Source organism: Montipora capricornis, chromosome 13 (genome assembly GCF_036669925.1).
Source record: "Montipora capricornis isolate CH-2021 chromosome 13, ASM3666992v2, whole genome shotgun sequence".
Lineage (NCBI taxonomy): Eukaryota > Metazoa > Cnidaria > Anthozoa > Scleractinia > Acroporidae > Montipora > Montipora capricornis.
This window is the reverse complement of record NC_090895.1, coordinates 1,072,361-1,097,192: the sequence shown is the minus strand read 5'-3', so window position 1 is coordinate 1,097,192 and position 24,832 is coordinate 1,072,361. Positions and strand designations below refer to the sequence as shown.

At 39.4% G+C, this 24,832-nt stretch overlaps 2 protein-coding genes and 1 pseudogene across 4 annotated transcripts in view; 1 reads left to right on the top strand and 2 right to left on the bottom strand.

Annotated features, from left to right (window-relative positions):
- Positions 1 to 8,234: 8,234 nt before the first annotated feature.
- Positions 8,235 to 15,019, bottom strand: LOC138028872 (tyrosine-protein kinase receptor Tie-1-like). 2 transcript variants are annotated; one of them, XM_068876492.1, is made up of 8 exons: positions 14,607 to 15,019; positions 13,977 to 14,148; positions 11,890 to 12,012; positions 11,653 to 11,723; positions 10,920 to 10,960; positions 10,659 to 10,755; positions 10,445 to 10,544; positions 8,235 to 8,785 (listed from the first exon to the last, which is right to left on the bottom strand). In XM_068876492.1, the coding sequence occupies exons 2-8, from the start codon at positions 14,112 to 14,114 to the stop codon at positions 8,723 to 8,725; spliced, it is 633 nt and encodes a 210-aa protein (XP_068732593.1). In that variant the 5' UTR covers positions 14,115 to 14,148; positions 14,607 to 15,019; the 3' UTR covers positions 8,235 to 8,722. The 2 variants fall into 2 exon arrangements, with proteins under 2 accessions (XP_068732593.1, XP_068732594.1); XM_068876493.1 differs by lacking the exon at positions 14,607 to 15,019 and having other exon boundaries at positions 12,393 to 14,111.
- Positions 15,020 to 15,192: 173 nt separating this feature from the next.
- The window catches only part of LOC138028868 (neural cell adhesion molecule 2-like), a 35,141-nt gene continuing 25,501 nt past the window's right edge, over positions 15,193 to 24,832 (bottom strand). For both annotated transcript variants that reach the window (XM_068876487.1, XM_068876488.1), the window contains 4 exons: positions 23,654 to 23,920; positions 22,389 to 22,679; positions 17,211 to 17,522; positions 15,193 to 16,049 (listed from right to left, as the gene is read on the bottom strand). In XM_068876487.1, coding sequence (XP_068732588.1) covers positions 15,664 to 16,049; positions 17,211 to 17,522; positions 22,389 to 22,679; positions 23,654 to 23,920 — 1,256 coding nt within the window. In that variant the 3' untranslated portion in view covers positions 15,193 to 15,663. The remainder of the gene's footprint in view (positions 16,050 to 17,210; positions 17,523 to 22,388; positions 22,680 to 23,653; positions 23,921 to 24,832) is intronic.
- On the top strand, positions 18,581 to 19,194 carry LOC138029385 (uncharacterized; annotated as a pseudogene).

Sequence of the window (24,832 nt, the reverse complement as noted above, 5' to 3'; positions counted from 1 at the left end):
AAAGACGACCAGCATGGACCCACTCCCTGCTTTTTCTTTGTTTGTTGTGAGAGTTTGTCTGAGTTTAGTCACAAATTTCTACATAACAGACTAGAGTCAGCATGTTGATAATCCATTTTCTTTCTCTTTCTGGGTTTCAGCAGGATCAAGAGGCTAAATAGTAGCGCTCAAGTTTCGATTCGGTATCAGAACCGTTTTCTTGTGGAACTTGACAAAATGATGCATGTAGATTTGGTAGATCCGACCAGGTGCATCCAATTTCTTGGTTTAGGGTTGCGGTCAGGCAGTATATCTAAATGGCCGCTTCTCGAATTCGTCTCTAGGTAGTTGAGTCTTCCCTTGCAATAATAACCAAAACTAGCATAGTAACGGAGGTGATCAACCTGTGCAGTTGTAGCTAGCCACCCTCCTAAAGTTACCGTGCTTCTTTATTCTGATACGTTGCACCGAATTTTATAGACATGCTTACATTTCTTTTAATTAACAGCGGATTTGTGGTGATCAAAACAATATTTTCGAGAAAGGAGGGAAACATGTACTAGTATTTAACATCAATGGTTTGTAAACAGTATAATTTTTCTAACCTTCCACACTCAATTCCACGTGATCAACTTTTGTGACAGCAACTAAACCTTCGACTTTATAAAGCTCGCAGGCATAAAATCCTTCATCTTCCCTTTTAATGCCACTGATGTTAAATATGGCCTGACCAGAGAATGCATTACCAACAATGATTCCACTCACACGTTGTTTGTAAGAGTCTGGAGCTTGAACTGATACTGAGCCAGTAGAGGAGAGAACTACCAACTTGGTTTGAATTATCTGGTATTTTGGATGTTTTAGTCCCCAAGTAACTACTGAAATTCCACCAGAAAAGCTCCACTTGAATGATACAGAAGATTCAACAGTACCAAAAATACTTTTTCCATTGTATGATGATGAACACCATTTCAATCTTAACTGACGGAAAAAAATAGTAAATGAGTCGGAAATCGTGGCTCACTATAGACAACATTCATTCTGAAAATATGAATGTAAATTCCTCTAAAGGTTAAATGAGGCCTAAAGGCCTCTGAAGGTGCGAGCAAAGTAATTCACATATATATAACGATGCTAATTGTCAGCGTGACCAAGACCACGGGTACATGTAGCCTGGGCCTTGGAGAGGGAGATTAGACTAGAGGAAGCTAAGTAAGACGAGCCATTGAAAGCCATAGAACGCTGTCCCCATTGACGAAAAGAATAAAGACTGAGTATAGAAGAATGATGGCGATTCCGAGTTCTGTGATTTCCCTGGAGCCAACTAAGAAATTAATATAATAACGTAAAGCCCATCATTAGGGATTTTAACTAACCACCCAAAAAGAGGGATGATATAAGCAGGGAACACCTTTTGTAATACTCTGAATCAAGACTTGAAAGTACTATATCTCTACGGAAAGCAAACACATGCAGGCATATACAATATAAAGCACTGAATTCTTTTCCATGGGTAGGTCTAATGTCAACTGATTGGCTCACTATGGACAGCGTTTTCATAGCATAGTCTAGTTAGGAACACTGCTTCCAGGTCTAAGCAATCAGTCTAAGCAATCTTGAAGCCGATTGCTTATGCTTGAAACACTGGACAGATGTCGACTCAAATGCGTGCTATTATTTATAGACGATTTGTGAACCCATGACTTGTGCGTTACCTGTGCCTGTTCGCTTGAACGCACAATTACGTAAGCTTAATAGTTCAATTGAAGGGGATCTGAGGCCTGTTTCTCCAAAGTCTCGAAGACGCGGGGGACCCGAAATTGAAATTCGTTTTTGTTTTGGAAAGCTGGTTGTTTAGTATGTTTTCAAGATAACTAAAAGCGAAATGATTTTGAGAATTGATGACTTCAACCTTTCCCTTCTGAAGATACAGAGGGAATTTCGATACTCTACTGTTCAAGTTGTTTCGGGATTTTTGAGAAACGGGCCCGACCTGCACTAGTAACGCAGAAATATCAGGCTTTATTCATTTCTCCTATTTTGCTGCTGCCAAAGTAGAGCTCATAACTGCGATGATCATTCAATACTTAATGTTGACTCCGTTTGTCTTTGTTCAAAGATATGATTTTCATATATTCTTTGCATCATATCAGTGCTCTATCGTCCTTGGTTATAGATGCATTCAAAATGAATGGTTCTATGACAATCGATTATTTTCGACCTACGTATTTGAAACTAAATATGAACAGTTCTGCTTAGGTTGTCGACACCTTGACAATCTCGAACAAGAATCCTTCCAGCCTCATCATTATACGGCAAAAAAAAGCGTACTACGGCTGATAGACTTCTTATTTCTTATAAACGTTCATGAGTGTTGTTAATCATAATTGACCAGCAATGCTATTATCTGCAAAAATCAGTAAAACCGATAGCAATCCTTTATGCCAATAAGCCGCTTATTATGCACGTACAAACGTCAAAATGTATCATTCTGAATCTAGTGATATGCAACCTGAAGAATTTTACAGCCCGTGATGAAATGAAATATAAGTGATATTAAAAAGAAACACTAAATTATCAGGTTTTCTTTTATCAAGGGCTCTTAGTATGAATAAGTAATTTACGGCTCATTTTACTTTTCGCAATACTAAATATATGACGGAACGATACATAGAAACATTGTTTTCGTTCGTAAGAATTCGATTCATTGACCCACCTGATACTTGCATGACAGAAAAAAATACAACGAAAACACCCTCTCCATTCATCTTACTCGAAAAACCCCTCTGTTTCGGTGGAAAGTAAGGCAGACTTTTGAGAGTTTGTAACTGAATGCCCTTTGCAAATACTCCCAGAGCTCCGCTTTCTTTTCGTCAGTATGACCTTTCCAATTTATGTCAGCATGTGAGCTTGTGTCACGCATCAAGATCAAGTGTTATGCACAATAAAATACGCACGTAAACGCAGTTCGTTGTTCATTTTTTTCGTTTATTTCCTTTTGTTTTTGTCATGGCTGTTACACGGTTGCGAGTTCCCGTTTCGTTCATTTTTTACCGGACTTTTAAACCCACTAAAACTGTTGGACGATGCTATCATACATCTACACTATTCAGCCGTAAATTTCTTTATTGAAGCCATGGTGATGTCCATATCACTGGCGATGCCAACAAAACGCGGGGATGCCCGTATCGTGACAGCTGTGCCACCACTTGGAATAGCCAGTTCGAAAGGTAATTCGATCTTGGATTATTTCCATGGTAAAAAAAGACATTGGGTTGCATCCAATCGAAGGGCGGGTAATCACTCTCTAAGACTCTCGAATAGACTGACATAAAACCTTTTTTTTTCGGCAATTGATACTTTTTTTTATAGAAAATTAGACTATTATATATTCAAAGCTTTCGCACTAAACTGAGATGAGGGTTCAGTGACCCTATTTAGTTGTTTGTTGCTGTCTTAGCTGTCTTTTGTGAAAGACCATTTGTAAGGTTACTTGGAATGCGTCTGTCCTGGTTGGGTGATATGGCCTACCTGAAACCCCTCTTAAGGGGGATGGCCCTTAACTACCAAACCGTTTCTATATGGACCCCTTCAAGTAGTCATTTCTCGAATTCCTTTAACTCTTTAGTAATCTTTTTTTACCAAGTGTGTTATATTTAACCTTCCTTTGTCTGGTTCGACTCACACACATATTTGGTAAATCACGTGACCAAAACAGCAAATGCCTAAACCTCAGCGAGTTAACTATGTTTTTCACAATTTTTTAACGCAACAGCATTCTAACAAAATCTGAAGCATGGATTTTAAAAGAAATTATATTGATACGCTTTTCACAATATCAGTTCCATTTTTTGTCCAAATAGAAATTCCATGCAGCAGTTCACGAAAAATGATGGGAAGGTTCCCAGCGGTGGGAGCTTTAACCTGTTTTCCACTGAAACGCGCAGCAGAGGACTGGGACTAGTTGCGCATGTGCCTTCTGATTGAAGTGATGCCAGATCTTCATTGAAAAAGTTACTTCATATAACCATCCATGCAACTTTGTTGTGGGGCTCTTGAGTAACAAGGTTCCATGGCAACCATTGTCTTTCTGCAGTTAAGTGTTTGAGGAGGCAGTGTGGCCCAGTGGTTAGGGCGCTTGCCTTGAGAACCGGAGATCCCGGGTTCAAGACCCGCTCTGGCCACTCGTTGAATTTGATCCTGGTTGTCCCTGGTTCAACTTGCCAGCTGCACTTATAAATAGCTAACTGGTTTGCCCCCGGCCGGTTGGGATTCTTAACAATTGTCGTTGTTCTGTTCCGTCGTTTCGTTGTGTTTCATTGGCCCTTAAAAGCCCCTATGGGGAGTGGTAAATTAAAGTATGTATGTATGTATGTGTGTATGGATGATGTAATGTCACCCCCCTTTAATTCTGAGGGATAAGAAATCATATGATTTTGATATCATATGAACTGTGTTTCGGAAGTATGAAAATTGGCTAAAGGGGTATACCACAGCCATTACGGATGAACAATATGTCACTATACAGACTCGCGCCATTGTCAAAAATTAGTCGATATTTTAGGCAAACTTATAGGGCTAAAAAAACTAGTAAGTAGAAGAGGGATCATGGCTTTATTTGTATGCATTTATTTTTCGAGTATCCCAGAATATCTTATGCTAGAAACATCTTGTAAAGAGGCCTACAATGAAAGATAGGAGAAGTCTTTCGATGGTGTCGAAAATCGGGATTCTCCCCCTCCCCTAAGGGGGCACAAAGCAAAAAATGGCCGATTTTATAGGCAAAATCCTAAGAGCTAAGACATATGAAATACAAGTGGGATTATGGCCCAGCTAGTATGCATAGACTCTCAAAGGACCCCAGAATTCTTTTGGGCAAAAAATCTCTTGGAAACGGCCTAGAGTCGAAAATAGGGATTTACCGATATTTTGCTGAGGGGTGACCAACCGCCGATTATTAGGCAAACGTCTAGAAGATGAAAAACTAGGAAATAAAATTCGTGATATGGCCTAATTAGTATGCATTGATTCTCGAAGGATTCTCATACTGGAATAGGTCTTTTATCAAAAAAGTCTCATCTGTAGATTTTTCTTGCCTAATTAATTTAGAAAACATGTGAAGTTTTCACAAGAATTCCTTTGAAACTCGAAAAGACACGAGACCCCAAACTTCGCTATTTTTTTTAAATTCAAGGCCGCTTGACATCATGGTATTTCACCCGGTATTAACTGTACATGCAATTTGTAACGGTCGATCACGACTTGATTCGACTGTGCAAGAAACCTTCGCCAAACCGACAAACCTTCGGTTTGTCAAACCTCCGGTTTGTCGCCAAACCGACAAACCGCCAAACCTTCGCAATCGACACCTTCGCCAAAATCCGGCGACGCGTCGGTAAGGAGGGGAAAATTAACCTTCCGCAAAACCCATCAAATCACCCGAGACGCCACAGAAACTAAAAGGAAAGCGAACTTATTTATTTGACTGTCAGTAAGAGACTGAGGTTTATTTGATTTTATTTCAGGTAATTTTAGCTCTTGAGGGGACACAAATATGTTCAGCAATAGTTTTATTCAAAAGAATAATTAAAGCACGAAATAGCTTTAGTAATAAATGCTTTGTTTATAGCTAGTGGAAGTGCACTTAGCTACCCAAGCTAGTTTACAGGCACTCCACTGTTAACAAGAAGAAAGAAACAATTCAAACTTAACAGAAGAACCCCAACTGGCGGGAGGCAGCCAGTTGGCTGTTTACAAAGCGTGGTAGAGTTGAATCTGGGACAACCAGAAACAAATTCAAGCACAGGTTAGAACGGGATTTGAATCCGGAGCAGCCGCATGCAAACCCAACGCTCTAACCACCGGACCACACTGCCTCCTTTAGCGTACGTTTGACTTCCGGTTTCATAAATTCCAAGAGTTAGACGGAAAAAATATGGGGGGTCCACGACAAATGATAACTATCAATACTGAAAGATGATAAAACTCGATTGTAATATGTAGTCTCTGAACAATCCAATACTTTATGTTTTAAAGGGAACCTCCACTAAAACAAGAATATAAGTTTAAAACACTGAACATAATATTTACCATCAAAATTGTTCGAACATTTTCGAATGGAGGCGTTTGTATCCAAAATAAAGACATTTCAAAAACGCTTGTTTTGGTTTTCAAATTTCCCGGGCGCTGCCATTTTGAAAATTGTGACGTGTAATGGTTGCCCTATTATTTCAAAACAAAAGCTGTTTGTATGAATACAATAAAGCAACCATTTCATGTCACAATTTTTCAAAATGGCAGCGCCCGGAAATTTGAAAACCAAAACAAGCGTTTTTGAAATTGGTGTATTTCGGATACAAACGCTTCCATTGGAAAAAGATCGGACAATTGTGATTGTAAACATCATGTTCAATATTTTGAGTTAAATTTTTTAGTGGAGGTTCCCTTTAGCTCTTCAATTCCGAAGCGAGATTGTCCCGGTGAGGGACACGACCGGCACCTTATTAAAAAAGAATGTGAGTGATCCCAATTTTCAACGCTTGCCGCCTGCCGAAATTTCCTAGACAGTTACCTTCTGCGTGGGAAGTTTTTTCGAGACCGCACCAATTTGTTTAGTTGGGTCTCTATTCTTGCGTATTTTAGCCCCCGTAAAAAAAAAAAAGTTTTTTCGGAAAAAATTAAAAAAAAAAAAAAAATTAAAGAAAAACAGACAAAAGTTAAGCAACTTTGATTAAAAGTATCCTCATAATTTACAGAAACGTGTCATGCTTTAAATGCGATCTTCTAATTTCATAGCACATCCAGTTGTTACTATAAAATCGTCTTAACATTAATTCTTAAGTTAAAAATATGCACTTCTAGGCTGGAAAAAAATCAATACTTCAATACGTGGCAACCATAAAAAAGGCAGTATCCAAGTCACTTTTCGATTCTCTTGTAAGTCCGATAACCTGAATAGTATTCTCAAGAGTGAATTAGATGAGCGCTCTTGCCTCAGCACAGTCACAAATAGATTTATTTTTGGATACACTTTGCACACGAAACAAACAAAGGGCCGCCAATTTTAACCAATCGGAAGAAGCCATGTCAAGCGTGACTGCTTCTGCCATGTTTTTTCAGGGACATGACAACTGATTTTCACGGGAACGGGTATCCTAAAAATAGACTCATTTGTGACAGTGCTGGGAGCCCACACATGCCTTATCTAACTCTATTCTGTACAGAGCGAGTTCCAATCGAGTGTCGTAAAACTAAAACCAAAGTAATTACTTTGGCCAATCAAAAAGGACGGAGACTATCCAGTAAACCAACCAGAACTCGAAGTAATTACACGTAGCCGACACAAAGCGCGGGGAAATGTGTACGCGCGAGCCTCTCGGTTTTGGTTTCACTTCTGATTGATTGAAAAAGTGGCGCGAGAACTTTCAACCAATCACTGAGCGAAGTAATGCAAAACACTCAACACTCAATTGAAAACCGCTCTATCTTAATTTGACAATTATTATCTACTTGTGTGAGTTAGACAATCAAGCAATTGTATCAAGCTTTCATTTCACAAGTAAGATACATAGTTCGTGGGAGATGTCAATCAATCAATGAATCGATGAATGAATGAATGAATGAATGAATCAATCAATCAACTTTAGACAGAGAGGGCGAGGAGTAGGAGTTCTTGAGAACTTGTCACCACTAGTACGTACGTGTATCGTAAAACCGATCTAAGAAAGGAGATGCTAGTAATCAGAATAGACATTATCATATGGCCCGTAGGGCCCCGCGCTCTTTCATTGTAAAACTGTTGGGAAAATCCCCGTACGACGGCCGTACGCATTAGCGCGAGCAGGGCCGGTAAAAGCCGTGCGGCCCTACTAGGAAAACGTACTGCTCCATGTGATGCGAGTTTAGAGGATTTCGTCGCTTTAAACATCCAAGCTATTTACAGTCAGAAAAGCAAATGCAAACAGCATATTAGATAAATTTTCTGTGCAAATTTTTGTTACGTATTTTGCCCAAACTTCATATTCTGAGTGCTCATGAAAAGTGTAAAGGGCCCATACAATAAAATGCTTATTGATTGAGTTTAGGTCGGATTGGGCAGGTAAATATTTGGCCGTTGGTCTCAGTACACGGATCTAGCTGCGTTCAGTCGGTCCGTACGCCATATCCTCGGGCCAAATATTTTCCGTTCCGGCCCTTCTACTCAGTCGATAAGTACATATTATTTACAAATCTCCTAAATGTAGACAAAAGAAACAACATGAAACGATGACTGTATTTATCACTTCAACAAACAGACTTGAATTGAAAGGACTTCATTATTTTCTCAAATTCCTATTTTTTTGCTATGTTAATGTTTTCCAATCAACTAGCAAAGTAAGTAGAAAGTAAGATTGAACGTACTTTGTACACAATTCCTTTTATTCTGATAATCACGAGATTTTCTGTTTCAGCTAATCGACTCTAAGATCAGTTCACGAGTGAATTAGGTAAGAGTATTGATCTATCACTTTGTGGTCTTGCCCCAGTTCAGTCACAAACAGATTTATTTTTAGATACACCTTGCGCGCGAAACAAACAAATGGCCGCCAATTTTAACCAATCGGAAGAAGCCATGTCACGCTTGACTGCTTCTGCCATGTTTTTTCAAGGACACGACAACTGATTTTCGCGAGAACGGGTGTTCTAAAAATAGACACATTTGTGACTGTGCTGGGGAGCCCACGCCATAACACTCTTATCTAATTCACTCTTGATCAGTTATATTAGCATACAATTTTGTGTCGTACTGACTGAGGTTCACGTACATCTGCAAAAGAAAGATATTGATTGTTTTAAGCTTTTACTTGATAATTTCAGCCAACCACCATAGACTCAAACTATTTCCAATACTCAAGAGAGCCAAGAACGAGGAAATACGGTAACTCAAGAATGGCTGTAAAAATCATGAATAAGAAAGAGACGCCTGGTGGCGTTTACGTGGAATGCTACTACTTGTGTAAAATGTGAAAGTTGGCTGCAAATGTCACTGATCCCTGAAGCCGACTTAGAGTCACAAGGGACGTGGTAAATGGCTATGGAAGGTTACGTGTGATGATAATCGAACATTTCCTTTGCGACTTCAAGCGTTTTCATGACCACATTTAATAAAAAAAATTTTAGTTACATTTATTTGCGGTGGGAACTGGAAGACAAGAAGTGTAATATTCCAGCGTTCATTGCTGTTCTATCGCGCTTGACCGACAAAATCGATTTCAAACTACGCTTAGGTTGCTACAACAAGTTGCAAAATTGTTGAGACACTTTCATTAAAAAACACCTTTTCTAACTTCCAATACTCGGCGTATCTAGAATTTAAACCTTTCCCACTTTCTCTCCCCTCTCCCCCTTTCAATGTTGACTGCTTAAGTTCCCAACATTTTTTTGTCTCGCTAGCAACACTGATAAGGGGGGAAGGGGGGCTGCAGTGTGAGAGATAATAGGGAAATTAATAACGCCCCAAGAAGGTGAAGTGTCTCCACTATTTTTGCAACTTGTAGCTCTTAGAACAGACGAAGACCACTTGAAGTAATACTTTCTCCTGCGAATTCAGTCTGAGAACGAAGTAATTCGAAGAAAGAAATAGACAATAACTTCTTCAAAAACCTGACCTTTACCTTCAGGTCACGCGCATAAATTCTATAATACAAGTTGCGAAATTTCAATCACAAAAGCCAAGGTATTATGTAACATCAGTAGCAAAGTAGTTTCTTTCCTTGTCCTCACATTCCTGTGACCTCTTCGTTTTCTTCCCGCCCTAAACGTGAACCTACTCCAAGCGTTTTTTGCCGCGTTAAACGTGAACCGACTCCAAGCGTTTTCTTGAATCAATCTCATATGTGCTGTCATTCATTAAAAGAATTTAAGTTACATTTATTTACGGTGGGAATTGTAAATGAAGGCGAGAGGTGTAATATTCTCCCCTTCATGGCTGTTCCATCGCGCTTGACCGACAAAATCGATTTCAAAGGAGGCTTAGGTTGCTAGCTCTTAGAGCAGACTAAGATCACTTCAAGGATACTTTTTTTTTTGTGCGAAATTAGTCTGAGAATGCAGTAATTTATGATTTGGAGAAGCAACACCGCAGTAGCGACACAAAAGGCTTGCTTTGGAATCATGTTTACTACAGAGTAAATCGCGGGAATGGCGAAATCCGATCAATTGCTTAAATCAGAATTTGGAAAGGTTCTCACATAAATGGGACCCAAAAATTTTCAAATTTTTGTCACTTCCGTTCGTGGTTTCAAATCAAGGGATTTTTCCACTTGGTCTACCATAGGCATCTTTTGTAATAAAGCAGGAACAAGGATGAGGTCTTTTCTTTGGCACAGGCAGACCAGGTTTTGTCTGCTTACTTCAGTATAATCAAGTGTGCGTGCAGCGAGAAACAGCTCGATAAATACCCAGAATCCTCCCTTGATTCCCTTACCTTGTGATTCCTCTCCATATCCTTCATTGTTTTCCTCAGCTTTTCAAATGTAGGTCGATCACTTGGATCTTTTTCCCAACACTTCATCATGATTTCATACCTAAATTGAAAGATTCTCACTTCAGTATTAAGAGGGAATTTATTGTCAAGCTATCTCTCATTTACTTATTACTCATAACCACAATGAGATAGAGAAATCAAAAAAGTCATTTACAGTTTGTTATCCACATGTCTTGGCTTAGGCATTCTGTATCCTTCCTGGATTTTATCCGCAATAAGTCTAGCGTTTGTGTCCGGGTATGGAGATCCACCTATGGGTATAACGTTGCAGTTTCAATTACACTTCTTACTAGCATGAAATTTGTCAAATTTATAATGCATGGATAGTAACATTTCTTCAAAATCTTGTGCTGGTATGAAAATATTTTTAAGGCATCTTTTTGTCATTTTGTCAGCCCTTAGAAGAAAATCTTACCTACTGTAAAGATTTCGTAGAGAAGAACGCCATAACTCCACCTTCGAAAAGGAGCAGAACAAATGAATGATGAAACAAAGCAAATAGGCATCCAAACAAGTGAACATGTACCAGAGAAAAGCTGTGACAACAAATGCCTGAACTAAAGAGTTTAAGTCCTTGCAGAAAGCTATTTGGGTCTTCTGCAAATCGGAGTAGCAATGGACATTAATCTCCTCCAAAGGGGAAAAGTTACAACTAACCTCTTACTAACCGAGCGCGATGGCCGTACTGGGAAATATTGGCCCGAGGACGTGGCAATAAGAAAAATGACCGAGGGCCAATATCCCCAGGACGGTCCCGAGAAATTGAGGTCAGTAAGTTGTTTATTGTATGGTATCGTTTCTTTGAGCGATCGGACACTTCTCCGCTTGCTGAATGTTCGTAATCTTCCTTTTCCATCAGCGAACTTTGAACGGTAACCTTTTACATGTAAAACTAAATTCCGCTTGCCATAATTGTACTGTTGTGGTGAAAAAAATAAATTCCACTTTTTTAGCACTTTTAAAAAATTTTTTTGTGTTTTGCTCAACTTGAACTTCCCAAGAGAGAGAAAAATACGGAAACGGGCCGTTTCCGTGGTAATGGTCCGTACTGTAAAATCCCAACTAAAAACCAGCAAATTAGAGTGCTCCATTTAGTCTAAGAATAATTGCTTGCCATATAACAATGCAATTTAAAGAAACATACTTACACGTCACTTTGTGTCGTGTATACTCGGTAAAGCAAGGCCTCATATGCAGTCCACTTAACAGGCAACCGGCCCTATGAAGGCAAAACCATCTTGAAATAAGTTTAGAGAACGATAGTGTAATAATGTAAGGAAATTATGGGGCGGTTTTCAATAGCAAAGATGGCACAAATTTAACCAATTATGGTCCATCATAGTATACAAACTATGTTCACCAAAAAAAAATTGTTGTAGCTCTACCCGACTTTTTCTGGTATAAATATCATCCTGTTCCACATTCCTCGCCATCCCAAAATCTGTCACTTTGCACTTCTCTCCTTCACCAACAAGAACATTTCTCGCTGCCAAGTCCCGATGGATTATCTAAGAGAAATTGTGTATGCATATGTGTTACAAAGATAAGTATCTCTATCCACAAACGTGACTCCATCAACACTAAAGGGCAAAGTATAATCAATGGCTCCATAACTGAATGTAAAAGGTCACATTTATCTACATATTAATTGATCAGACTCTGAGACTTGCAATAATCAATCTATGCAATTTTGATATTGCATTTCCTAGTGGATATCCCCAACTCTGTCAACTACAATGAACAGAAAGGAAAGATTCCAAAATAAAACAGAAAACGATGAAAAAACCCATCCCCGTCTTGGCTATTGACAAAGTGTAGGGGAGTTGAATAAACCTTTCCAGGGTTTTTAGCCGCCATATTGACTGGGGTGCAAACAAAACTTCGTTACCTGGCAACGCGCCATACAATTCCTTTCAAAGACCCCTGTGCTTCGCTACTTTTGATCCTTTTCCAGCTGTCTCCCGTAATATATTTTCATTTCTATCCCTATAATCCTGTGACCGATAAAACGACGGTGTTATAAGAGGTGGGCAATTATTTTTTCCGTGCAAAATAAGTTTCTATCTATGAATTTTACGGGAATATTGTCATAGCTAACCGTGCAACAGTGATCACTCGCGGTCGCCATTAATTAATTTTGAAGTAGAATTTTTGAGCTGACCTAACACAAATAAAGAGTAACTAGACAAAGAAAAACATTGAAATAGATACTTTATATTCGCAGACAACATCCCTATACACTTTTCACATGCACCAGCCCGAGCGATAAGCTCCCTTTTATTGCTACTCAAACCTAGCCCTTGCAAACTTAAGCTTTTCTGAAGAAAATTTTCATATTAATCTTCCGGATTTTTACTAGAGGGCTCTCTTTTAGAGTGAGATGTGATGAACGTAGTGGAAACCTAAAATGGAAACAAATCCAATCCAATTTTCCGCTGCGTTGACCGCACTTTAAGGCCAATAATTTACACAAAACCAATATCATTGAGTTGAATATTTAACAATTATCCTGCGCAATTGCGGGGAATATCGCGTGATCCTTAGTCGACGAGGCCGTAAAAATTTAAGCCGACTGAGTTGGCTAAAATCAGGCGATATTCCGCAAGATTGAGCAGGATAATCGTTTTATTATTCAACACATTGATAACAAAGCGCAATTTTCTTCGTTTATTGGAAAAAAAAAAAGCTGGAAAGACTACCATTTTTTCTCTGCGACACAAAAAATTACGTATATCGACGATATCTTTTGAGTAAGCACGACGAATATTGAGCGCGCTATGACCATATTTGGACATTGTCACAATGTGTTGAATAATAAATATATTTATTCCGTCTGTCAAAGGTATGATATTAAGATTCATGTGTACGATGCTTTCCAGAGGCATTGTGCTTTCCAACTGTTCTTGATAGTCGTGTAGAACAATTATGACAATATGACTAGCTCTCATAAAAATGATTATATTTCGCTCAGAAAAACAATTGTTCACTTTTGCTCATGTCTTATCTTCAGGGAGCACATGATTTCAACGATGATAATAACAATTAGTACAAATACACAGGTGATTATACAAAATCGCGCGCTCTCATTGGCTCGCTATCTCGGCTTATCAGCCGATAATCACCTCGACGGACAAAATGGCTGCCAGTAGTCGTTTTGCCACTGTAGGTTGAAGATGATTTCGCGTTGAAAAGTTTGCATAAACACAGCAGAAAAACAATCGAAGGTACCGAAGCACGGCGATTTTTAAAGGGAATTGTCTGGCGCGTTGCCTAGCAGCGAGGTTTTGTTTGCCCTACAGCCAATATGGTGGAAAAACCGTGGAAAGGTCTATTCGGACCACTAAAAGGCGAATACGGTTTGTCCTCAGAGTGAGTTTTCAACACGGGACATCCGCATCCGATATAAAGTATCGAAACCACTACACCACAATGCCTCCTTGAAATAATTGAGAAAAACACTTTCAGGACAAACCTTTTTCGAAGACAAGTAGCTCATCCCATCAGCAACCTGCCAAGCGAATTTCATCAGCTGTTCCGATGTCAGATTGGTCTCTGGTTTTATATCCGGGTTCTTATAGTAAGTGTCGTTCAGTCCTCGGCTCTTTCTCATGTCATTTGGGAGCGCACTTCAGATTTTGGCCTCACTTAATGAAAGCAATATCTTCGTTCTCGAAAATATCTTTAAAAATCATGAGTGAACAGGGGAACGGGTGGGATGATCGATGGATGGATCAATCGACGAAGTTATGTTGTGTTGCATACTTAGTAATATTACTGCCTGAAAGTGGCTCGAGCTAGCTTTTCAGCCGGATAAGTTTAACGTCCTTAATTGCTCAAACAAGAAAACAAATGATAGAAGTATGACTGCAGTCTCTACGGTACAGTGATAATAGGACAGCAGTATAATTTTCATAAACAAGTAAACGCCAGAAAGGCAACAGTGCCCGTCTCAAATTTAATTACCTCTTGTCAAGTCACTGTACAACTTTGCACAGGAACACAATAAGTTACGATTGCAAAAAAGTGTCATCAGTGATTATTCGTGTAATAATCAGATAATTCAACTCAAATATAAAAAGGGGAAAGAAGACATAACACTAACCTGAAACTGATGGCCTGGGTGACGCACAAGTCTGTGCGTAGGTAATTTTCATCTGCTTTGAAACAATTGTCTCCAGAGAAAACTCTTCTTCACTACTAGAAAGCGTTATACTAACAACGTTATCCATAACAGAATTGCAAAGAAACTGGAAAGTCCTGATAAAACAAAGGCAAACTGCTGAGATTTTGTGACTCCTAGCAACCACGTGCTTTCATATTCTGCATGTCAAATTTTGAAATTTCAATATTTTGCATGTCAAATCTTGAAATTTCAATATTCTGCATGTCAAATCTTGAAATTTCAATATTCTGGATGTCAAATCTTGAAATCTCAATATTCTGCATGCCAAATCTTGAAATTTCAATATTCTGCATGTCAAATCTTGAAATTTCAATATTCTGCATGTCGAATCTTGAAATTTCAATACTCTGCATGTCAAATCTTGAAATTTCAATATTCTGCATGCCAAATCTTGAAATTTCAATATTCTGCATGTCAAATCTTAAAATTGCAATATTCTGCATGTCAAATCTTGAAATTTCAATATTTTGCATCTCGAATATTGAAATTTCAATATTCTGCATGTCAAATACTGAAATTTTAATATTCTGCATGCCAAATATTGAAATTTCAATATTCTGCATGTCAAATCTTAAAATTTCAATATTCTGCATGCCAAATCTTGAAATTTCAATATTCTGCATTCCGAATCTTGAAATTTCAATATTCTGCATGTCAAATCTTGAAATTTCAATATTCTGCATATCAAATCTTGAAATTTCAATATTCTGCATGTCGAATCTTGAAATTTTAATATTCTGCATGCCAACTCTTGAAATTTCAATATTCTGCATGTCAAATCTTGAAATTTCAAGATTTGGTAACTCATGGCTGGTAACTCACTCAGGCATAACTCACTCGCCTTAACTTACATCTTTGTTTAACCCAGTTCGTTATGGAGTAATTTGAATTGATTGATCGGGCACAGCGTTTGACGTCACTTACCTAAGATCGCTGTCTCATCTGTCGAGATGAGCACCTTTGAGATGCCAAAATGTTAGCCCTTATTTATCTCCCAAATCATCTTTACATGAAATATGGTTTTAATTAAAATCAAATAGCTTCTTGAACAGCTATACTTACCTCCTTCATTAGGCATTTTAACTGTCTTGATTTTCTCTTTAGTGACAGAGCTTTCGCCATATTTGTTAGTTGCGGTAACCACAAATTCGTACGTCTTCATTCTCTCCACTTCGACAACGAATACACGGTTGGAGATGTCTTTTATTTCCGCAACTTTTGTCCACTTCTGATCATTTGCATTTCTCTTGTAGATGGTGTACTGAGTGATAGCTGCTCCATTTTCTTCTGGTTTATTCCATGCAAAAGTGACTTTTTGATCTTTTATATCAGCCTTGACAATAACTACAGGTTCTGGAACATCTGTCGATTGAATTATACAAAGGGAAACTAACCAAAGCGAGAAAGAAAAAAATAATAATAAAGAAAATAAACCATGCATCATGACGTGAGCCTGTTTAACGGCCACATGACCAAATTTCTGTACTGGTGTGATTTTTCAAGCGATAAAGTGCCTCAAACCCTGAAGAGACATTTTAGCAAGACCGCTACATTGGACCCAAAGTCCAGAAATTAAACCCTTCTGGGGAGCGAGACAATATCTCCTTTTCTTGAAGTGAAGCCTTGTAGTGTTAATAAAGACAGATAATCTAAGACACAATTCAAGAGGATGTCAGTAAACTTATGATTCTAATTAGGTGACTTTCTCAGGAATTATATGTTTCACCATAGCAGCATCGTGCCTGTGAGAAGAGCCATGCAAAAGTATTGGTAACTCAATACTGGCAGACATTGTTGATAATGCCATGTAGTAAAACTAGAACCCGGCTATACGTAACGGTAACAAAAACTCAGCAACGGTTTCACCAACATTCCAAAACCTCAACTTTTCTTATATTCTATCCCTCTCGCAAACTATATTAATGCTTGTCTTGTGACAGTCACAAAAATCTCGTATCCTTTGTTTTTGTCCAATATTGAGAGGTCCTCGATTTCTCATGTTCTGTTCTAGTCTCCTACCATGTCATTCTCATTTACAATTTGTTAATGCTCGATGTGCGGTCTATTGGGTGCTTTCTTTCGGCAGTTTCACTCCAATACTTTTTAATTGGCATTCCAAACTTAATTGAGGCATTACGATGTTGACGAATTCGCTCTTTAACGCACGAAATTCATTGAAAATCAATGCCTTTTGTGTGAAAGCAAGAAGTTGTTCTCTACTCAGCCTTGGAGATTCGTTATTTTGCGTGAAAAGCAGTGTAAATTTCCGGAAATACCTTCTTGTCCGCGGAATCGTTTTGATTGCTTTCTCTCAGCCGGGGATTCATCAAAACGTTTGTTGACGCTTTTTATCCATAATCACTGAAGCACAAATTTTTTGCAAGAGCATTTTCGTTTTAACAAAGATAACGTTTTCTGACTCTATAAAAAGTGCATGCAAAAGAAATTCGCGATTTATGGGCATGTAACCACTTTTAAAAACGTCTTCACAACACAAAATCATATAGTGTGATTTTTACCTACCTCCCAACACAACAAGTTTTCTGATATTCTTTCCCTCTTGCAAACTCTCTCCATGCTTGTTTGTGGCAGTCACCGCAAAGTGATACACCTTGTTCTTCTCCAATTCCACAGTGACTTGACGCCTCGACAGGCCTTTGATTACTCTTATTTTATTCCATTCTCCCAGCGTGTTATCGATATTTACTATGCGTAGATAGACTGTGTACTGTGTGATGGGTGCTCCATTGTTTTCTGGTTTATTCCACTTTATTGTCACGCTAACGTTCTTTGTTTCAGAAGGCAAACCTATAATTTCCACGGTAGCTGGGGCTCCTTAAAGATGACGGAAAAAAAAATAGCCTCAAACACTGGCAAATAAAATTTATTTGAGGAGTTAGAATTTTAGGGCTGTCGTTGCCCCACACAACAACGCATTAGATAGAATGCGGCCGATTGTTTGAAGAGATCCTTCTTTGTAATTATCATTTTCACAGTGTAAGTATGAAGGGCGGATCTAGGATTTTGGCTCGAGGGGTGCACATGTCAGACGGAAATGCACAGGAAGCCCAATCTATAATACATGCTTTTAGGGTTAGGGCTCTAGTATGATAAATCTGTAAATGATGAGGCAAATAAAAACCTAAAATTAATGCCGTTTTGGTGCTTTTAATATCCTCTAGTAGCTAAACCACTGTCTGTTATTTAGGTCTTTTATTTCGTTTGCAAATTTTAGATTTTGTTAACTAAAACGTTTTTTTTTCGGTAACCGAGGGGGTTGCACGTGCACCCAGTGCACCTCCCCTAGATCCGCCCTTGAGTATTATGACCATTTATCAATTAAATACAGGAGTGAAATTCATTTGCGTAAATAACTTGATGTTCTGTTAACGGGACATTTAATACGTTTTATCATTTTTACCACATTTCTTCAACAGAACTTGAACAAATGCTGCAAAAAAATGTTGGAGGGACAAATAATCTTGGGGAGAGTCCCTTTCAAACGATCCCAACAGCGCTGTAAGAACCTGATAAGGCCAAAATGGTCATGATCTAATGGGACCAATTGTGTAACCAGATGGGAACTCGGAAAAAACTGATGTGAAACGCAGCATTCAAGCGGTCTTCAATATGAATAACGTTTTCAAAAATAACAAAATAATTGAACTCCGTGAACATGAGTCACTTCAATTTCAAGCAAGGTCTCCACCTTCTCATGCTTTGAGCAATGAAAATTGTAGTGTTTGTATTTACATCCGGGATCTCTCCAGCGCGGGAACCCTGTGACCGAGTGGGCATAGGACGAGTGATTGTGTAGGGGACAGTGTGAACTAGGAGAGTGTTTTTCGATTAGCTTCTTTGTGATCTATAAGGTTATTACATTGGCGACGAGGATGGCCAACAAAGGTTTATTGCCTATGGATTTGTCGGGATCTGCTTAGCAAGTGGCGGACAAGTGTCCTAAATAGAAGCGTGCCTTCGAATACTATGCCGAGGGCAAAGACATCGACAATGCTCGCAAGGAGACTTCTCAGCTCTTACATTTTGCCAGGATGGAGGTACAAGAGATCTTCGAAGATCTGCAAGATCCTGGTCCCATCCCAGAGACAGCTGACAATGCTTTTAAAATCGCGATCCGTAAACTAGATTTTTTTTTTTCGTGTGGAGGAAAACATTCCATACGAGCGCCACTGACCACTTTATGGTTCGACTGAGAAAAAAGGCACGACATTACAATTTTGGGACGAGTTTAAACGATAATTTGAGGGATTAGTTGATAGAGACGTTGACAGATTTTTAGCTTAAGAGAAAGCTGTTAGAGCAGAGGAATATCACACTGGAAGAGGCGTTGGCGTTGGAAAAAGCTCGTGCATGGGAAGCGACTGGTTGACAGGCATCAAACATGACAACATGCCTTCTTCTGGGCGACGGAAACAGTATCAATGTGGTTAAGGAGCGGCAGCAAACGACGAATGACGAGAGGAGAAAGTGCTTCAATTGCGGATGAGAGGGGCATCTGGCCAGAGATAGGAAGATGAAGATGAGGAACTGCAAGTAGTGCGTGGTTGCCTTGTTAGTGGAAATGGGAGGGGGCTCCAAAGTCATACGTATGTGTTCGTAACGGACTGACCTTCATTGGCCATGTCATCCTACGTAGTATGCAAATCGTGATTCCTTAAAAGCTGAGACAGTGAGTGCTTCGTTTAGCACATGAGGGTCACCAAGGGACTGTCAAAATGAAGGAGAGATTGCGGTCGAAAGTGTGGTGGCCAGGTGTAGATAAGGATGCAGAGCGCAAGTGTGGAGTGTGTTTTGGGTGTCAGCTTGTCACTAAGGAGACTATAACTCCACCTGTGAAGACAACACAGTTGCCAGAGAGACCATGGCAAGATCTGGCGCTGGACTTACTTGGGCCCCTACCAACAGGGGAGCACCTGTTAGTCTTAGTAGACTATTTCAGGCGCTGGGTGGAAGTTGACGTAATCTACTCTATTACGTCGGAAGTGATCATTAAGTGCTTAGACAAGCAGCTTTCCAGATACAGAGTACCCGTACTCTGTGAACCGACAATGGAGCGAACCTGGTTTCTGCAGAAATGGATGGGTATCTTAATAGCCACCACCGCGGCTGAAATAGTCTAAATGCCTAGAAAGATGTGTCTTTAGCCATTGCTATACCCTCATCTCGCCACAACTCTACCATCTGCAGCATGGTTTTCTTAGAGGAAGGTCTACTGTTACTCAGCTTCTCCAGGTCTACCACGAAGCGATCGAAGCCCTAGCCAAAGGCAAGGAGATTGACATAGCCTATTTGGACTTCGCTAAAGCATTCGACAAAGTCCTTCACTATGCCTTACTGAATAAGCTATCTCAATTCGGAATATCTGGGCAGTTAATAAACTGGTTTCAGAGCTATCTTTCTGATAGATATCAACGAGTAGCACTACAAGGCACCTATTCCGACTGGTTACAAGTCTTGTCCGGTGTTCCGCAAGGCTCTATATTGGGCCCTCTGCTCTTCCTTGTCTATACAGACGACATTCAGACTCTAAAGTTGCTATATTTGCAGATGATTCTAAGCTGTTTAAGATAATTGAAAAACCATCGGACAAACTTTCACTTCAACAAGACCTAACGCAGCTCTCAATCTGAAGTGATACCTGGAAAATGTGTCTCAGTATACTCAAATGTAAGGCCTTGAATATCTCTAGGAAGAAGATTCCCACAAAACGAGAATACCAGCTTAACGGGTCCCCACTGGCAACAGTTAGCGAAATTAATAAAGACGGGCACTACTGTCATCAATACACTCCAATGGTCTCAACATATAAAACTGATCTCCTCCACAGCAAATAGAACGCTTGGCCTTATTTGTAGGGTCTGTAGAGATATCAATGATCCTGACATCAAGAAACTTTTATTACTGCTGAATTGTTCGACCACAACTAGAGTACGCTTGTGAACTATGGTCACCAAACACGTCAAAGGACAAACTATTACTAGAAAATGTTCAGCGCAGGGCCACAAAGTTTATCTTGAATTATGCAAGGGATCTTTCCTACAGAGATCGGCTGTTAAAACTTTCTTTATTACCACTAGAATATAGAAGGGAAATGAAAGACTTGGTACTTATCTATAACGCTAGAGCAGGCTATATTGATCTGGGTCACCAAGACTTTTTCTGTCAAACTGTAGTTCGGCAGAAAACGCGTAATTCGAGTGAATTAAATTACCAAATACCACACGCAAAACAAAATTACTTAAAACGTTCGTTTTATTACAGGTCTATCAATTTTAGGAACAAACTACCCAGGGATATTAAAAGCGTGGAATCATTTCATACTTTTAAAAGGAGGCTTTTAGATTTTTATGCTGATAAAACCCTTTCGTATAATTTTCCAAGTCGTGAGGGTGTAAGTTAATGAAGGTATTTTTGAATTAACTTGGTTGTAAATAATATCACATGATTTTTATTACTAGTTTACGATTATAATTATGATCACTATTTTGTTAATATTTATTGGGGTTGAATATCAATTGGAACATCGTCCTGTTTTCTTCTCCAGTTGCTGATGCTATTTTGTACGCGAAACAAATTCAATAAAGTTTAAAGTTTAAAGTTTAAAGTTTAATGAAATGGGTATCAGGCGTAGACTGGCTATACTCCTATGGCCAAGAGCAAACGGAGAAGTCGAAAGACAAAGTCAGTAATTGCTGACGGCAATGAGGGCAGTCCAGGCTGAGAAAAAAGATTAGAGATCTGAGTTGAACAAGTATCTCCCCACATATCGTTCCACCCCACACACAATAACCGGTAAGAGTCCATCAGAACTTCTGTATGGGCGAAAACTGTCAACAAAGTTACCAGAGCTAGCCGACTTTGATGATTCTGACGAGGCGAAACATCCCGAGGTGCGGGATCGGGACGCTGAGAGAAAGCAGAAGGGCTCAGATTATGTTGACAAGAGACACAATGCAGCTGATAAGAGGGAAGTACAGGAGAGAAAGTTGGTGTTGCTTGAGAAACGGATAGAGACAAAGCTCTCAACAAGTTATGAGAAAGAGCCTTATAAGGTGATTGAACGTCATGGAGACCAGATTAAGTTAAAACCATCGCAAGGTGCAGTGTACAAGAGAAACATCTGGCATGTTAAGCGATTTGTGGACCCAGCTCCTGGTCCAGGAGAACCAGACTCTTCATATCCGGTAGTAAGCAGTATACCCGAGCAGCCCCCTGGACAAGAAGCCTCGCCCAATTTAATAGTGGAGGCAAGTGCTACTCCAGTTAAGGAGCAAAGCCCAGTTCAGGTCGAGCCTTTGCCAAGGAGGTCAGGGAGAGTCACTCGACTCCCCGAAAGACTAAAACAGTATGTCACCATGTAGCTGTGACAGTGACTTCGCAGTGACTGCAGTCATCTAAGTAATGATGTGTTTTTACTAGTTTTCAGTACATCTAAAAGGACCTTAGTCACGGTTATTGTTGATCTAAGGTAGCGAGCTTGTAAGCGAAGGAAGAAGGAGAATGTAGTGTTTGTATTCACATCCGGGATCTCTCCAGCGCGGGTACCCGATGACCGAGTGGGCATAGGAGAAGTGAGTGTGTAGGGAACAGTGTGAGCTGGGAGAGTGTTTTTCAATTAGCTTCTTTGTGATCTATAAGGATATAAAATAAATGACCTGTTAAAAGTGGATCAGAATGTACCTTCGTACTTAGTCGTTACTCTCTTTTCAATTGCAGCTCCTTGAAACACCCTATTCATGGCCGAGACCCTCAAGGTATAAGTTGTGCTTTTGTTGAGACTGTCAACAAGGTATTCCCTGACGGCAGCACTTGTGGTCTCGTTCCGAATGACATTTTGACCATGTAGTATGACCAAATTGTACCCTGTAATAGGACTTCCCCCATCATCAACTGGTGCAGTCCATTTTACGGTCAATGAGGACGCACGGATGTCGTTGTCGTTTGTTGTGAGGCTTGGAGACTCTGGTGGCTCTTTAAAAAAAATTAACAGAATATCACGTTACAAAATTTAGTGGATCTGTACTCAATGGACTATTTATAACATTTTAATAACACAACTTGCAACCAACAGCACAACAGTGTTATGGCCGCTACAATTCGCTTCACCACAAAATACAAAGAATGCCATCTAAACGGCTTAGTTAAGGGACAGGGTTGCTCTGTGCAAATTGAAGAGGTTTCGCCTGTTATCAAGTAGAATTCACATATGCTCCAGTGCATAATAGGACAGCCACTTACACACATATTCCCTCTTCCCTCTGAAGAAGCATTCACAAAGACTAAAAGACTTTTCAGAACGGAGGAACACCTGTAAGCAAACTCCAAAGCTCTGAAATCTGTGCCCCTATTTTATGGCGGTCTAATGGCTTGGGTACAAAAATGAGCATATTGAGATATTTGAATTTTCATGATTTAGCAACGACAAAACTGCTGTTTGAGCGAAAGTCCTAATAATTCATTTGCTGCAGAGCAAATACATCACCTTAAGCCCAAGGCACATGAAAGAGCTGGACAAAAGCCTCACGAAGCAGTTGGTTAACCTTACAAAACAAACAAACTTGAACCCTTCATAAATCAATGCTTTTCCGGAGCATTACATTTAAGACAGCGATCCACGCATTTAACTGGACAATTAAACAATTGTTCTTTATAGACATACCTAAGAAATTCAGGTGGCTCCAACGGAATGGGTTCGAATAGCTAAGGTGCTAGAGCATTGCATCGGTATCGCAGAGGTCCTGGGTTGGAATCCCGTCGGAGCCACTGGATTTTTTCAGGTGTCTCAAAAGCGACAATTGCATAAATTGTTAGATGATTGCGAGGATCACTTCTGTCATTCTTCTGTAACCTGCACTTTAAATATACATTCATTTGATTCACTACGTTCTTAAGTGGGTAAAAGAAATAATGGAAAACTCTATGTACATATTTTTCTAATTGCTTACTTATTTGATTTAATTGCACCCAGCGTAAAGCAGCAGCACCAACTACGTTACTGGCTTCACAACTGTAATTTCCGAAATCTTGATCACTCTTCATCTGTGCATCCACTGTGTTCTCTGTGGATGTTACTTTTTTGAGTTCAGTTCCGTCTGTTTTTTTCCAAGTGATGGATGGGGTAGGAGAACCATCAGCAACACACTTAAGTTGAACTCTTTGCCCAACCCAAGACTGTTTTGTTAATGGAGTCACTGAGGTTATGCTTGGTTGATCTGTTAAAACAATCATTGAATTAATGATGGAAGTAGCAAAAATAATAGCATAGCAAATAGAATATTACAAAAAAGAGGCACAAGAGGTAAGAGGTACACTCAAGTACACGAAGATTTAGACATCATAAAACACAACATCTTTAACATCAATTGAAAACAACTTTAACATCAATTAAAAACAACACTAAGGAAAAATTAAATGTGCGCGGCACAGTCTGTTTACATGTATAGTAGATATAATTGAAAGTGTAATAATTACTTTATTAAATAGCTGGCAAAATGTGCTGCTTACCATTGCAATTGGTAGGAATGATTAGGGATGTCACGTGCGAGAATTTTCAAAATTAAGATTACCAATAAAAGTACATGAAAAAATAACAGATAATAATAATAATAATAAGAAGAAGAAGAAGAAGAAGAAGAAGAAAGAGACTGAAGGCCTCCTAACTGCTGCACAAGATCAGGCCCATCGGACTAATTACATAAGGAACGTGATTGACAAGCAAGATGTTTCACCGATGTGTCGCCTATGTGTTGAAACGGAGGAAACTGTCAGCCATATAGTAACAGAATGCAAGAAATTAGCTCAAAAGCAAGAAGAACTGGAGGCACGATCAGGTTGCTAAAGTTGTTCATTGGAAACTCTGCCAAGATTACGATCTGCTGTGCAACGACACCTCGTACGATCATTCTTCAGACGCAGTGATGGAAAATGACCAAGTGAAGTTACCATGGGATATCAGAATTAAAGCAGACCATCATTTAGATCATAACAGGCTAGGCCCGATGTTGTCGTACTGGAAAAGGCGAGCAGAGTGTGCCTTTTGACACCCGAATTGTAGAAAAATAATTAACGAGAGAAGATCGACCACTACCAGGATTTAAAAGCTAAAATACAAAAGATGTGGAACT

What these genes read in the sequence shown, in the direction of transcription:
- LOC138028872 (XM_068876492.1), bottom strand. Translation starts at nt 14,114, where the DNA reads ATGAGAAAGAGCCGAGGACTGAACGACACTTACTATAAGAACCCGGAT. An exon ending in GCTACTTGTCTTCGAAAAAG is followed by an intron (nt 12,013 to 13,976) that starts GTTTGTCCTGAA and finishes AATTTCTCTTAG; the next exon opens with ATAATCCATCGGGACTTGGC. An exon ending in CTACGAAATCTTTACAGTAG is followed by an intron (nt 10,756 to 10,919) that starts GTAAGATTTTCT and finishes TTATACCCATAG; the next exon opens with GTGGATCTCCATACCCGGAC.